The following is a 16,671-nucleotide window of genomic DNA, read 5'->3' on the forward strand; positions in this document are numbered from 1 at the left end:
AATGGATATACTTTATAAGCGAAATCTATAAAGTTAAGTATGAAATGATTTCTATAAGTCCAAGTAGGTGGCTTACAGTAAGCCCAAATTATGTGATAAAAGGCTAGGCTTTTAACAATGCCGATTTTTCTACGTTGGCCCAATTCCCTCCTTTTTTAGTATCTTCATTCTTAAATAATTAATGATTATATCATTTCCTAAAAGTTATTATCAAAATAATTAAACCTGATTTATTTTTTATTTTAAATAATAAATATATTTGACGTACAAAAACATACTAATTTCTCTTTCAGATACTTCTCTTTTATATATATATATACACACATATTTGTTTCGGAAATGTTTTTTTTTTACTTGAGTTAAAATTTGTTATTAGTTTTTTATTAAACATAAATTATGATTATATTTTAATCTGGTTATTTTTAATTATTATATATTTCGAGTTTTGAATTTTTAAATCCTGACTAAATGATAAATTTTAAATTCATTAAGTTATGTGGAAAATATATATAATGTTATGTCGACTTACCACTTTCACATATCACATAAAAAAAATTAATGAATTTATCAAGTTTCATTTGCAAATCAAAATTTGCCAGCTTTTTTGTTGGAAGATAGTTGAAAATGATCCAAATTTGTCACCAAAATCTTTCTGTCTCACTTCTCGATGGAATTGATTCATCAAGCTAGCCATACTAATTAATATGAATTATTATGGTCAAACTTTTTGGATTTAATATTTCTCTACTTTCGGGTATTAATTAACTCACATTTGTGATAATATCATTTCGAGACCAGCTTGATGATCGATCCATATGCCGCCATGCAACTCTAATTTAATGCAGTGGATGAGTCTAGGTGACCAGTTTCGAGCTTTAATTAATTTTCCTACAACAAAAAGTTGATCAATAAATTTGTTCAAACTTTTAGACTGGATTATTGTTGTATTCATGCTGAGTGAATGATCCAAAAGGGAATGTTGTCATTGGAGAATCTACATTCAAAACCATATGTTCCACCCCTTGTTTTGTTTGGTCAAATCTGTACTGAAATTGGAAAGTCTTGTTCATCAAAATATGTTAGGGGAACCTATGAAATGATGTTCCTACATGTGCTTAGAATATGACTTGCCTCTAGGGACCGGGTCGGCTCAAAGTTTCCATCCCTAACATTCATTTTTTTATCATCCAACTCATGTATTTTATGCAGTCAAAAAAAATACTTTCCATGGGAGCTGTTGCACCATTTCCAGCAACAATTTCTACAATTTAATCATTGAGGATGCAGTATGGTTTTAATCGGAATAAGTCGTCCCCTTGTTTTCATTTATATAATATTGGGGTATTTGTTGTAATAAATTGGGTGTGGATGGTAATAAATCAGGGTTATCCAATTATTGATTTTTAATAAAATTCTTTGTTCTCTTTCAAAATTCTATAATGCTCGTAAGTACTTATACCATGTAGAAGATCTATGGATCTTAAAGAGGGTTTAATACTCAAAAGATCTATGTCATTATGAGAATAATTGAAGATACTTTGAAGACCTTTATACGTGATTATTTTAGTGCAATATGTGTTTGTAATTGATTGTAACTTAACAAGTCTTCTTTTAACTCTTTACGTACACGGCTTGTTCAGGTTGAGAGCACTTTATTCATTCATAGAAGACCTTGAGTCAATCTATTTACATGTAAGCTTTCAAGAGAGAGGTCTTAGTAGAAGAGTGATCTAAACTGTGCATGGGAATAAAATTACAATTTGATGAGTGAATTAAATATAAGTCACATCTAGTACAAGTTGATTGATGGTGGATTACTGTGAAATTTCCAAATTGCATGAACAAACTTTTAGTAACTATCTCTATTTTATCTATAGTAATTATTTACTGCAATTGAAGATATATCTAAGTAAATATTTGGAAAGCAGCATCAATGTTGTCGCACTTATTATTTCAACTCGTGAATATGTAATGCATTTTCGTGTCCATAGTATAATTAATACGATTAATTTGAGTTAAAATTACTTCAGTTCGTTTTTATTATAGAAAATTATCACTTGAAATTTATCTTAATTTAAAATAACTAAACCGAAAAATGACAGAAAAATCGACCTAATTGACTAAACCGGCCTATCCCACCCAATTTACATTTATGCTCCTAATTGGCTAGTCGTCTTAAAAGCTAAAACTCAGCACATTTTGACAACCATTTGAATGAAACGGTCTCTGAATAGATATGGCCATTGAAGCTTCTGCTTTATAGCTCATAATTTCAAAAGCATGACGGTGCACGAGTTTGGTTGGATTGAAGAAATGTAGAAATTTTGGTGAGGATTCCAAACTGTGTGAAATTAAGTACTTCATGAGATGTCATTATATGGACTAAAGTGAAAAGAAGAAAAATATCAGCTTTATTCTCTAACCATCTTGATTTTTAATCATTATAACATGATGTACTTTTCTAAACGGAGCATAATAAGTTTAGTTATGGATTAATTCCATCAAACACCCCCAAATAATGGACTAAATTTTAAACGGGTAAACTGTAAAAATAGTCACTTTTGTTTGCCTCAGATTATATTTTAGTCACTTATCGTTTTGTTACAAAGTGGTCACTCTACAGTTAACCTTCATTACCTCCTTAACGGTGGTTCTACGTGACAGTCCAAATGGGTTTTAAATGCTAACTTGGGTGTCCTACATGGCAGTCCAAATTAAATTTATTTAATTAAAAACCTATTTTCATCCTAGTAACTGGACATCTAAGTTGGCATTTAAAACCCATTTAGACTGCCACGTAGGACTGCCATTAGAGAGGTAACAGAGTTCAATAGTAGAGTGACCACTTCGTAACAAAATGATAATGTAAGTGACTAAAACGTAATATTTCAAACATAAATAACTATAATGTAATCTGAGGCAAACAAAAGTTACTATTTTTGTAGTCTAGCCATTTTAAAATGTTTCAATTGAATCTTCAAAATAAAGTATCAAGCCCATCCACCTATCTAATTAAGAGAGAGCAATCGATTTTCTAAGCCAATTTGATGAGTTTTCATGACTTTTTAACTGACCAACATAGGTCTTAATCCAATTTTATTTAAAAATAAATAAATTATATCATATTTAGGTCGGGTTAAATTACGTTAAAATAATTTGAGTTGGGTTGGATTAATTTAAATTATATACTATATATTTATTATATTTTTAACATATTTAAAAATATGTATTAAAGTCAGCTAAATCAATTGATCGAGTTAACTATTTTAATCAAACTCTAAATTAATTTAACCAAAATAACTTAACTGAAACCAACAAAGCCAATTGTGTAGGTTAAATCGGTTAACTTGTTTTGCACCAACTTTTATTCAACGCTAAATCTAACTGTCAACTTTGGTATTTAATGCGAGTTTGAACCTAAAGTGATTCCTTTTTTAAAAACATATATGGATTATTACATATTTTTTAACACGCCAAACCCAAACTGGCATTTTAGCGCTAAAACCAAATGCAAAGTTGATGGAAGAACTTGATTCATTTAAAGATTCAATCGTAACATTTTAAAGTTTAAGGGTCAATTTAACATTTAGCTCATAATTTGAAGAGGGCGGGTATGATTAACCCTTTAATTATTTAAGGTTAAATTTTTCAATTTTTTTTCTTATCCTCGTCAACACGTTATAATCCTTTAACTGTCATGTTATTGGACATGAAGGAGTAAAAACATTGGATAGCAGTCATCGCTACAGCAAGTCATTTCCCATGCATTATAGTTTTCAAGCTCATATTTAAATCATGAAAAAGCACTACTTAAAAATTTCCATGTCGTATATGACACTTCTTCTCTTTGGAAAATGGAGCAATTGATAGACACTTCTTCTTGTACGGTCCGTAGCAAATGGGCAAAAAGAAATTAAAAATTATAGGATTTGAACCCATAATATCTCTTCTAGAAAAATTATAACGGTAAATTTGACTGATTAAACCAATATGACCTAAATTTAAAATGATCTAAGGACGAAGTTCAATGTATGAGTAAAGGGATTTTAGAGGCCAAACGCAAAATAAATTTAAATTTAAAAATCTTCGGGACCGAAGGTAAATTATCGCATTGTAAATATCAATTATAAGGGTTAAAATAAAATTCTAAAAATATAAAAAAGAATCTCACCTAAATTTTGACAAATCAGACTCAAAAGAAATATGATTGACTATTTAAATTTGAAATAACAGCACTAAGCACATTTTTTAAAAATTTGAAATAATCCAACCCCATCCACCTAATTAAAAACCTACTCTTACTCTTAAAATCTCATACAGCAGTGTCAAAAATAGCAGATTTTGACAAATATTTGAACCAAAGGTCTCTCAATAGATCCCCCATGGAAGCTTTGCTTTTATTATTCACTAATTCTCCTCCTTTTTTTTACCATGCAGAAGTATATTTATTGGTTGACGAAAAGTTGATTTTTTTAATATCTTTTTCATTTTTCTCCTTATCCTCGTCAAGACGGTATAACCTTTCTACTATCACGTTCTTAAACTGGAACTGGAAGGAGTAAACGCATTTCGTTAGCAGCCTTTCTACTTTTCATATTTAAATTTTATTTAAAAATATCAAATTTCTTATGGGTTAGACCAAATAGATGGTTCTGTGTCACTGACAAATAAGAAGGTCCGTAATAAATGGGCAAAAGGATAAAAAGGAGGATTATCGGCTATCATAAGAAGGTCGACCCATCTTTGAGCATTGAACAATGGTTAAAATCCAATGGCGTCTCATCAAAAGGAGTTGACCCCCTTTGGCCTTAATATCTCCCACTCACAAAGCTGGTTTTTTTTTTTTTTGCCTATGTAAATGCGCCTTACTCGATTTTAATCAAATTAATTTATAGAAAAGAAAATTTTGGTTCGATTAATAGAAGACATTAAAAAAATTAATTTAACAGAATTAATCAATTTATTAGAATTAACAGAAATTTTAACACTTTAACATTAGTTTAGTGATCAGTTAATGTTTCAATTTTGTTATTCTAAAGTTGTTAACATCTTTGTCGCTAGAGTTGTTAAAATTTTCTCCTTTTAATTCTGAGTAAGTTTGAGTCTGACGTCTTCTTGAGTCTAAATCAATTTAGGATTAAAATTTTTTCGTTAAGTCGTATTGAATAAATTATTTAGAGCCTAGGTTTTTTATTTAATGTTTTCGTCGCTCTCTTTTGAGTAAAGAGATAAAAGTGTTATTTCTTTCATTTTCAGTTACTAGGTTAACGATCTATCCATCTTGTTAAAATTTTCATTCGTATTATAGAGATCCAATTGGTAGATAGGGATATTCAACCAAAGCATATGTCAAAATTCATGGTTGTTGGAAGGGTAATCTCTTATCGTATTTTAAATCAAAAGAGAGTTTTGGGGATTTTAAGGGGTATTTAGGTTGTTGATGCTTGTTTGTGTGTTCGAGATGTTTGAGATAACACTTATTCAATTTCATTTCGCAAGGAGAAATAGATGAGGAAAGCCATAAATAAAGGGCCATGGATAGTTATGGTTCACCCAATAAATTTCACATATGGAGGGAGATACAATGGTTTCTACGTTAGATTTCTCCGGCATCCAATTTTGGATTCAGATTCACAATCTTCCAATGGATCTAATGACTACTAAGAATGCAAATATCATTGGTGAAAAGTTAGGGATGGTAGTTCAAATAGATGATTTGATCAGTCGAGATGGAATTGGAAGGAGTTTCCTTAGGATCCGAATTGAGGTGCAAATTTGGTATACATTGGTAGAGGGATTCTGGGTACCAAGGCCAAATAAAGACAAGTTGTGAGCATCAATCAGGTATGAAAGACTTAATGATGTTTGTTACAGTTGTGGCTGTATTGAACGTGCTGTGAAATTTTGTAACAATGATCTAAAATATGAGTTGGGCTGACGGGCCGGGTCGGGCAGGTAAAGTGGGGATGGACAGGTCTAATCGTAAACTAGGTGTGATCTTGTTAGTCTGAAAATTCTGTGATTGAAGTCTAAAGTATATAGATAGCAAAGGTGAGGCACGAGCGACCTACCAAAATTGGATTAGAATAAACAAAAAAGAGGAGACAACAGGGGCATGTGCCACAGTCCACGGTCCATACGCCAAGTGTCGTGAAAATAGCGGCACACATGGCACGTGGTTTCGGCTCCGCACGGCGACTCTGCTGTTTTGTCTCTTCCTTACAACTATATTCCACCACCATAACGCGGCCAAATGCTGGCACATGACTCATTACCTAACCGCCATGTGCGGATGTGCACTAAATGACAACCCCATTGGCTACCACAGTAGTTCCAAAACCGAAAAAAACAACCTCACCTCCTTTTATGCGTGGAAAAAGACCTTTCTTTTCTCTAATTTGAATGTATTTATAGATTCGTATTTAATATACTGGTAGCCAATATTTTTATAAACTGAAACGTTATTATATATTTTTTTATTATACCCTAAAAATAAACGATATTTTTAATTTGCTTCTATAGTCTTTCCAGTTTAAGGAATTTAGTGTAACTATTTAACAAAAATTGAATAATGGATATCTGTTATTCTCAAAAGTAAATTGGATTTAAATAATAAATGTCCTATTTTAAATATTTACATTCTTTTTGGATAATTACAGGTAATAATTAAAATATCATAATCCGAATATTATCCTAATCCTTAATGACGTGTTTTATTGAATATAAATTTGGCTACCTCGATGTTTTTAATGAGACAATGCAATGAATCTAAAAATTTTGACCAAAGAAAATGTTTGAGCATAGAAAGCTCATGGCACAGTGCTGAAAAAGGTAAACAAAGTCCTAAAAATTCTTTTTTTTTTTTTTGTTGGGTGATAAGTGACAATAGTTGAATGTTGAAGGTTTTCACTTCAACAGTTCGACAGGTAAAGTCGTTGCTTGTTAAGAACCTAAAATAGGTAATAATAGTAAAAAGTGGGAACTGGTCTCCACTTTATTCGACCGTTTCTTAATCTGAATTTATTTTAATTGGTATTATATTTTTTGAGCTAATAACCCTTTTAATTTATTTAGTAGCCTCTTTACTTTTTAAACACACAAATAATTGTTAGAATCAAGCAAAAACTGGAATGAATATTGAACTAACTGATTAAGAAAACGTTTGAATTGGGTTTAAATTAATGTAAATATTTTATTTTATTTTTATAATTTATAAAATAATTTTCTTCTAATTATTTATCATTTTTACGAATTTTCTAAATTTCTTTTTTTTTTTAATTTTACAATGACTGAATCGGTAAATTTTTATGAATTGATTTGATCGGTTCGATTATTGGTCTGGTTTTTACCACATTAATATTCATATTCCAACATCTCCTTTTTGAGTTGAAAATCCATGATTGACTTTCAATTACTATCTTATCCGATGTATTGGTAGTGTATAATTTTATATAGTAAATTAAATGAACACGTGTTATTTAATTATTTTTTATATAAAAAATCTACTAACCTTTAAATAGTATTACACACAACTAATGCATTAAATTGTAACTTTAATAACACATCGTCAACCAAAAGAAATTTGATAGCATAACAATTGAAGTGTGTGAGATTTGAGTTACTTGTTCAACTTAATTAGGTTTTGGCTTTTACTATCCAAACATAGAAAATTTGGGTCAACTCATTATTATAACATTACATAAATACATGTATGTCTTGAGATTTACATGATGTATAGGGCAAAACAAGAAGAAAAAAGTTATTAAAAAGTATCAAAATAATTTGAAATTTTTATAAAAGGTTAAAATGTAATTTTACCATTTTAATAAGCCTTACAAAAACAAATGATTAATAAAATTTATATAAATTATAAATGTATTAAAATATAGTGGTAGACAAATTTAATGTAAAGTATCCAACTGATAACGCAAAAGATTAAAAAAAAAGAAAGAAAGAAAGAATTAAATACAATGTCTCGTGCACTCTTACAAGTAACTAGGTTCATTGTATTAAGGACACCTGATTTATTCATTTATTTATTTTAATTTAACATCTTTGTCAAGTACTAATTTAAAATCCAGCAGCTTTTGTCAGCTTCTTAAGCCATATATATATATTATGAAAAGCTCACAAATTATTCTTAGCATTACCCAGCTGGAAGTGTAGGACCTTGAGATTAATAGCTGGATTAAGGAATAATGAGATGATTAAAGATGTATGGTAGTTTTTGTCCTATAAATTTTAGATAACATGGGGAAGTGTGCCGAAACCGAATTGTCGGGATTTTCCATTTGAGAAAAACATAGTTCATGTTCTTTTGTTCTGTCAGAACGAGGTTTTATGTTGTTGGATTTGTTGTTTAAACAAATGGGAATGCATGAATACCAAACTTATGGTTTTGTTTTGCATGAATTTTGGTTGTGATACGACGGATTTGTGCCATCTGGCAATGATGCTCTAAGCTATCATTCATACCGGATTGTTTAAGGGTAATTTTGGCATAAGTGATAAAAAATAAAAGTGAAATTATTATAAAACTAATATTCTAAATAGAATGTAATATAACAAATTAAATGTTAATTTACTTAAACTTAAATAATATAGTTAAAATGTTATTTGAAGAATATATTAAAGAAATCTAAATTTTGATTTTATTTAAATAAAATGAATTAAAATTGGTATAGAAAAATATTACATCACCAAGAGAATGGAAGTGGTGGCATTGAGATTACTCATTATATTTTGGAATCTTTAACATTATTAAGAATGTTTGAATCCTATGTTAGAATCTTACATTATCCAACAACATTACCTTCCTTGAACTAAACACACACCCTTGTGGTGTGATAAAAGAAATTAAGTTTTCATTTTAAAATGGGATCCAGTATTTCAACTTTGCTTGTTGGGTTAAAATTTTCACAGAGAGCGTATTTAAATTATTAAATTTTTTTTTAAAATTTTAAATTCGTAAATTTAAGGTTCATCAACATGGGGTTAAAGAAGTAAAGTGAAAGCCGACTTTTTTTTTTCTTACATAACTTCTACAATATTTTAAGTTAGCAGTTAGCGATGTGAGGAATTTTTTTATTTTCAAAATGTCACCTAATTTAATTAAAAAAATTATTTTGACGATTAATAGTTGGACTTTAATTATTATATCAAAAGCATAAAGAAATTAAATGATTAGAATTAAAAGTAGAAGGATTAAATTTTAAATGTATTAAAATAAACCTAAAATTAAATATAAATTCATATTAAATTTATTAATGGATAAGTATTTTTTATTTTGCATAATTAAGTATATTATCATATACAAGATCATGACATATCTACTATGCAGAAAAAATGCAAGTATTCTTTTTCCTAATAAAAGTTGATCAATATATGGAAAATTCATTGAATCTTAAATTGAAAGAAAATAAATTACATATAAATTATTATTAAAAGTAATTTGACTTAGATCAGAATGATTCTTAAGAAACTACAGATATTATCACAATACCATATTTATATTTATTTAACTGAATAAAAAAATCCATTTATAATTTTAAAAATTGATGATTAAAAGTTGTCTGCAACTTTTTTTTTTTTTTACAAATCACACTCTTTAATTTGATAGGATTTTTCATCTAAATAAGGCAAGAAGCTATTTTGTTCTAAAATAAGGAAAATATTAACTATTTTTTTAATAACTTAATTATAGGTTATGATTCTATCTTTTTTTTTTTTACACAAAACACTTAGAACTATTCCTAGTGTCTCCCCAACGTATAAATATGAGGATAATACGTTTCAGTACACTCAAATTCATGTCCTCTTATATTAACAACAATACTCACGATACTTGAGCTAAAACTCAATCGAGGAAATAATATCTTTTTCCATGAAAAAAATGTTTTTAGAATTTAAAAGGAAAGGCTGAGTGTATGGAGCAGCAGGAATCCAAACACAGACAACAACTGAAAACCTTTATTGAATTTCATGTCAGTTGTTGTTGTGTATATATATTCACAATGCTGACAAAGACTATGAAATTCCATGTGGAATTAGGGATAGAAATCTGCCATTGTTAGACACCTTGACTCAAAGATGGAAAAAAGAAAAAAAAAAGTGCAGGAAAAGTTAAAGAAGATGAATATTAAATAGAAAAAGTGAAGTAATTATATGGTTGGGCAGTTCATAATGCAATCTAGGACATCCCCTAGCCAGATAATATAAACAATTTGGGAGCCATAGTGTCCATTCTTTTTTAATTCATCAACAATCTGAAAACCTTCTCTTTTTTTAAAACAAATTTTAATTTAATTATTTTAGGCTTAATTTTTGGGTTAAAATGTAAATTTGTTGGTAAATTTTAAAAATTGTCATTATATTTTATTTTGGTTAATATTTATCATTGACAATATGATTAAATTATATTTTAAATTTCTTAAAAAATTATATAATTTAATTTTGATCCTCTAAAAAAAATTCTGGTATACTTAAATATTTAAACATGGTTTTATATTCATATCAATATATATATATCTTATACATAATATGGAATATAAATAGTTAAAATTCCCTCCATGGAGCAAAGTCATGTTTAGAAATGAGAGTAATTCTTATAAGGTAGCATTTAAAAGCATTAAAATAGCATTGACCATAAAGTTTAAAAGCATTGAAAGAAAAGAAGGGAAAGGGTTTTGATATTTATTACATCCTTAGCCAATGATCTTACTTGGGTTTTATTCTAGATGACAACAAAGTGAATAGGAAGGAATTTGGGTTTAAGATGGGGACAAGGGTCCTGAATTAATGGTAACACTTCAATGCAAATTTCTCTTTATAAAAGAAAAATAACTCTCTCTAAAGGTTTTTTATTTACTTATTTACTTCAATTTTCCAATTGGAAAGTTTATAGCTTTCCTTAATTTTGTTTTTTTCATTTTTTCCCCTTTTTGATGTGGACTTGTTGTCTTATTCCTCTATAAAAATTAAGTCAGTTTAAAAAAAAAAAAAAAAGAGCCATCTTTTTGTCTTTATTTGCCTTTGGTTTCTCTATAAATGGCTGACTACTGTCTTTTCCTTAAGTCCCTCCCCGCTCTCTCTCTCTCTTTCAGCAATTTTTAGATTTTTTTCTCACTCCCCCCCCCCATTGTATTCATTGCTTTCCTTTCTGGCCTTAAAAATGGAAGAATTGGGTTACTTGTGGAATTATCAAGAGGTTGGTCCCTTCGCCCCCCCCCCATTTCTGTTTTGTTTTAATGGCATTCTTTCTTGTTTTGTGATTTTGGCTATTTTGTTTTCATTTGTGTCTCCATTCTACGGTATCATTTTGGGGTTTCTTTGGTTATTCATTTTTCCAGTTCTTTGTATCTCAAAGTTAATTTTTTGTTGGGATGAATGAAGCGTCCAATTTCTATTGAAGAATTAGATTCATATATACTTGAAAAAAAAAAAAAACTCTTTACATTGCTGCACATGGTATTAGTGCATTTGTTCTGTCCTTACATGAGCAAAAAACATGTTATTAACCAAATGTCTTTTCAAAGAATTTCATTTTTCCCCCTCTTTGAAAGGGTTTAATGTTGCATTAATTCTTGGTTTGACTAAAAAAAAGAATTACATTTGGATCCACATGGACCAAGCAGTGTTTCACACTGTTCTTCCCCAAACTCTGAACTGGTTGTTCTTGTTCATCTACTAGGCTCATTTGCTTTATTATATAATGATTCATTTCATTTAATGATATGTCTTTATTTTCTGGTTTTGACAGAATCTTGATGAACTGAAACTGAAGCTGCAATACAGTTCAATTCAGCTAGAGTCTGTGAAAATGGAAGCCAATGAGCAGATAAGGAAATACAAGGAGGAGCTAAAGTTGATGGTGAATCTATTGAACCTTGCATACCAAGAAAGAGATGAAGCAAGGGACCAATTACAAAAGCTACTCAACAAATTCATGCCTTGTCCTCCCCCGCAACCTGAAACTCCTCTCATGGTTGCTGCAAAAACTAACTCAAGCATCACTGAGTCAAATAGTTTATCACATGGTTCACCCCCAGTGGACTCTTTCTTTGATGCAGTCACTTCACCAGATTTTCCCACCATTAAAATGCCTGCTGATTCAACTGGAATGGGGCTTTTGAATAATCAGCCCTTTGTTCAAAATGGGTGTGGTTTTGTCCCTTCCATGGTGAGTCCCAAACCTGATGGTGAAACAGCTGTGATTGACAAGCTTGCAAAGGGAAAGACTTTGCCTGAAAAGGGCAAACTTTTACAAGCTGTAATGGAAGCTCGCCCTCTCTTACAAACACTGCTCCTTGCTGGTCCCCTTCCTCAATGGAGGAACCCTCCTCCTTCAAACACTTTCAAAATCCCTCCTGTTTCCCTCAATGGCTGTGATTCTAAACCTGTGGTCACCCCAAAACGAGTGAACTCGTCACAGTACCTTGAAATGAGTCGTGGGACTCGGCAAATGTGTTCAACAGCCATGTTGAGTTTTGCAAGTTCTGGTGCTGGTGCTGGCGTTAACAATCAAATCACAGTAACAAAGCGGCAAAGGTTCCAATGAGTTTCTTAACAGCGGCTTTTTTGGGTGTCCTTTTTTGTAAAGATAAAAAAATTTGAGGGTGTTGCGGTGTAAATTGGTTACTCATTTTTAGGGGGTTGAATTGAATGATATACATATACCATAGTTGTTTTACACTTTCTTAACTTCTGGTTTATTTTTTTATATCGTAATTTTGCACATTTTGTTCAATTTCCCCCTTTTTTTTATTGCATTATAGTCGTGAAATTTTAATTTATATCAAGAGGATCTAATTTAGCTTCAAATACAGGATTATGATTGAATTTTGAGATTAGATTTTTATAATTATAGACACCAAGCATTTTATGTTGTTATTAATTTAAAGTGTAATTATCTTAAATACAGAATAAATGGCAATGCTATCATTAGAAGTGCAAGAATTATGAACCAATCATCCAATAACCAAAGAAAAAATTAGTTATTAAGTGCCAATGTAGAAGGACGTGGGTTCAAGTGCTCTAAATCGTATTATCCTCTTATTTAAGGTTAGAAAAAATTATGAATTGTTCTAGGTATTATATAAAAAAAATAGGTATGATAAGAAATTATAATAAAATCAAATTAAAAAAAAACCCACAAACAATTGCCAGCTTAAGTAACTCATATGCTATGATATCTATTCATAGAAACTTTTCTTGTTTTAATTAAAATGCTTTTGATTTTTGAACCATTTGAAATTCCATGTTGACCTAAACCCTAAAAATTTAGGTGAAAAAATAATATGATAATTTTAAATCACGTCTCAAAATTTTTAATTAAAATTTGTCAATTTTTTAAAAAGTTTTATTAAACCCTTTAAAGTTCTTAAAATTTTAATTAAGCTCCTAAATTTTTTAAAAAATTAATTGGGTCATTCAAAACTTAATTCAAAAATCTGTGCGGAAATGGAAGAGAAAAAACGGTAAGTGTAAATGATATTGAGGATTAACAATTAGGCAAAGAGTGATGGAGACGCCATTAGTGCCCCTTTCGGACTTCCAACTGCAGCAAATAAGGGCAACTTTCCACCTCTGAAGTCTTCACTCAGCAGTGACAGCGACTTAATAATATCAATATGTCACCGTATAGGTTACTTTAATATGCTTTCACAAACTATTTTTATTCAGTACCAGAAGGTAGAGGTTGATTTGGGGTATGCGTCAATCATTTCGAGTTGGGTTAAATGAGTTTATTTGATTTCACATTCATATCTGTTCCAATCATTAACATTTTACATTAGTCAAACATCTAAAATAGAGTACATAATTAAAAAGGGAAAATTTTAAAATTTAGAACATACTCTAACCTGTAATGCAATATTTAAACTTTTATTTGATGAAATTATATTGGAACGAATTAAATACCTCAATAATAATTATTTGAGTATGCAATATAATAGCCAGATTACCATCAGATTACAAATGGCCAGCAGACATCAATGAGTCATTTGTAAGTAAGAATAGCCGAAATTCAAGCATTCAACCATTTTAAACAAATATGAAAACATGTTAAATACCTTCTGACTTAAGTTTATACCAAAGATGATTAAGTGGCAGTAAAGCAAGATTACAACCTTAAAAAACAAAAAAACTAAGCTTAAATCTTCCAGCTGAATCTGAAAATAACAGTCTCACCTTGCAACAAAACACAAAAAATAAAGCATTCAAAACAAGGTAGTCGCCAACTGCTTAGATAATTCCGATTTTGTTTGCAACATCCAAGGCATCGTAATCCGGCGTCAACCTAACATATGCCTTCTTTGTGCCATCGGGCCTGAATCATGAGAAACATGTACATCAAGAAGAATGTTCACATAATATTTGTACACAAAACACATAATATTTATCAAGGGCACAGGATGCAAGAAAAAGCTGGCCTGAGTAAAGCATGATATTATGTGTGGATCTGTGTGCATGTGTGAATTCACATATCTAACAAACTCTAAAGTGTGGTCTACTTCATTTAGGGCGCCCTTTGGTTGCCTGGTCCTAAGGTGCATGGCTCATGCACGCCTAGGAACATGACTCGACAAAACTGGGGTCATCAAGAAACCCAATTGAAGAATACAATCATAAGCAACTATTTAGGGCATATTCTGTTACAAAAATTCAAAGCATTGTTATTCTCAGTTCTCCATATGTGCTTTTATAACAAAAAAGTTGCCAAATGAGTGTCAAATTATCTACAAGTCAACAAACTTGTGCAGAAATGATTATATCAAACAGTACAATACACTAAGCTATAAAATAGCTAACAAAGATATAAACTAGCTTATGGAACATAAAAAATAGTTAATAAGCACATATAAAGCTATACCTGATCAAGGTGTTCACTTTCTTGGCCTGAATATCATACATCTTCTTCACAGCATCTTTGATCTTCTTCTTGTCTGCACGGATGTCAACAATAAATACTAAAGTGTTATTGTCCTCAATCTTCTTCATGGCTGACTCAGTTGTGAGGGGAAACTTGAGAATCTGGTAATGGTCAAGCTTGTTCCTCGGTGGGGCACTAATGCGCGGATACTTCGGGTTCCTATCTTTCTTCAAGGTCCTTGGCCTGTGAAACGTAACCTTTGTTCGGATCTTCTTGGCCTTCTTCTTAAAAGTGGCTCCAGATTTCACTGCTTTCGCAGCCTTCAAGGCCTGTGCTTTTGCATCTGCCTTCTTCTCAACTGCATAATATGCAACGATCAAGATAATTAACGAATAGAAGCTATAAACACCATTATAAGAATAGGTTTTAATTCTAGCAGGAACTTGAGTCATGTATGTCCATTACCATTGCAAAATCCATATTCTACAAATATCACCTAAGTTAAATTTTAAATAACTCTATCAATTGACATATTCAAAGGGACCACTAGAATACAGAAAATAACCCTAGTTAGTGTTACGAATCGGTTATTACTTAAATGTATTCGATTTGTTTCAGTTTTAAGTTCAAATTTCCAAACCAAACCGAGCCTAAATTTATCTTTTAGTTAATTTATAATTTTTATAATATAAGAATAAATATTTCACATCTGATTTAGTGAAAAAAAAAACTAAAAATACAATATAAAAATATTCTTTAAAGAAAACAAACAAATCGGAACCAGCAGAATTCAGTTTGGTTTTTTAAAAACCAAAATTACTGCATAGCAATCACAATTTTTTTTTCCAAAACCTATCCAAACCGAACCATTATCACCTCTAATAAACCATAATAACCCAATCATTGAATCTATATAACTAAGCCAAGATGATATATTTAGCTTGAGAGACATCACAAGTTCATATCACTTCCAATGAAAACGGTTAACGGAAAATGGGGGAAAACGGAAACCCCGTATCCAAATTTCCAAAGCAATGAAATGCATATACAAGTTAAATAACACAAACTATTCAGTAATATTCTATATCCTTATAAATCCAACACCAGGAAAGAGTAAAGAAGAACAAATCAAAAGCTTACTTAACAGTTCATTTTGATTTTTTTTTAAAAAGCAAAAGAGTACAGAAAAAAAAACATATACTCAATGCATCAAACAACAAGAAAAAAGAAAACTGGGATTAAATATATCAATCAGAACTGGAACAAGCATTACAAAAATACAAAGTAAAGAAAAGGAGTGAAAGCTAAATTCAAAAGCAAATACCCTTGGGAGCCATTGGTTACAGCTGTCTCAATCCCTTTGTAAACCCTAAACCAATAAAAGAAAAACAAAAAATAAATAAGATTGAAATCAATATAACAAAACAGAAGGAAATGGGAAAGAAAAAGAGACCTGTAGATGGGGAAGCGAGCGGCTCTAGGGTTTGCTGGAGAAGGTGAAGCGGGAATTAGGGTTTATATAAAAGGGCTTCTTAATTTCGATAAAACCTAATGGGTTATAATTAAAGGGCCAACCAATAACAAGCCTGGTGCTCTATAATTTTTTTATTTTTTTTATTTTTACTGAATTTTAAAAATAATACACGAATCTAAATTACTGTAGTAGTCACCTAATTATTAGTATTTTTTTGGGTTATTAAATAATAAAAAGTTACAAAATGATCATCTTAATATTTGATTTTTTTTCTTTTTTAGTCACCAACCATTAAATTACTAATAGAAAGATAACTTGATAGCTTTTG

The 16,671-nt window shown here is 30.3% G+C and overlaps 2 protein-coding genes across 2 annotated transcripts; one reads left to right on the forward strand and one right to left on the reverse strand.

Annotated features, from left to right (window-relative positions):
* The first annotated feature begins 11,068 nt into the window (after positions 1 to 11,068).
* LOC107950286 (uncharacterized) lies at positions 11,069 to 12,694 on the forward strand. Its single transcript, XM_016885097.2, has 2 exons — positions 11,069 to 11,206; positions 11,759 to 12,694. Exons 1-2 carry the CDS (start codon positions 11,171 to 11,173, stop codon positions 12,554 to 12,556), a joined length of 834 nt encoding a protein of 277 aa, XP_016740586.1. The 5' UTR covers positions 11,069 to 11,170; the 3' UTR covers positions 12,557 to 12,694.
* Positions 12,695 to 14,059: 1,365 nt separating this feature from the next.
* Positions 14,060 to 16,457, reverse strand: LOC107950288 (60S ribosomal protein L23A). The gene is made up of 4 exons (XM_016885098.2): positions 16,323 to 16,457; positions 16,194 to 16,238; positions 14,870 to 15,227; positions 14,060 to 14,326 (listed from the first exon to the last, which is right to left on the reverse strand). Exons 2-4 carry the CDS (start codon positions 16,204 to 16,206, stop codon positions 14,242 to 14,244), a joined length of 456 nt encoding a protein of 151 aa, XP_016740587.2. The 5' UTR covers positions 16,207 to 16,238; positions 16,323 to 16,457; the 3' UTR covers positions 14,060 to 14,241.
* Positions 16,458 to 16,671: the final 214 nt, after the last annotated feature.

Source organism: Gossypium hirsutum, chromosome D03, assembly GCF_007990345.1.
Source record: "Gossypium hirsutum isolate 1008001.06 chromosome D03, Gossypium_hirsutum_v2.1, whole genome shotgun sequence".
In the NCBI taxonomy this organism is placed as follows: domain Eukaryota; kingdom Viridiplantae; phylum Streptophyta; class Magnoliopsida; order Malvales; family Malvaceae; genus Gossypium; species Gossypium hirsutum.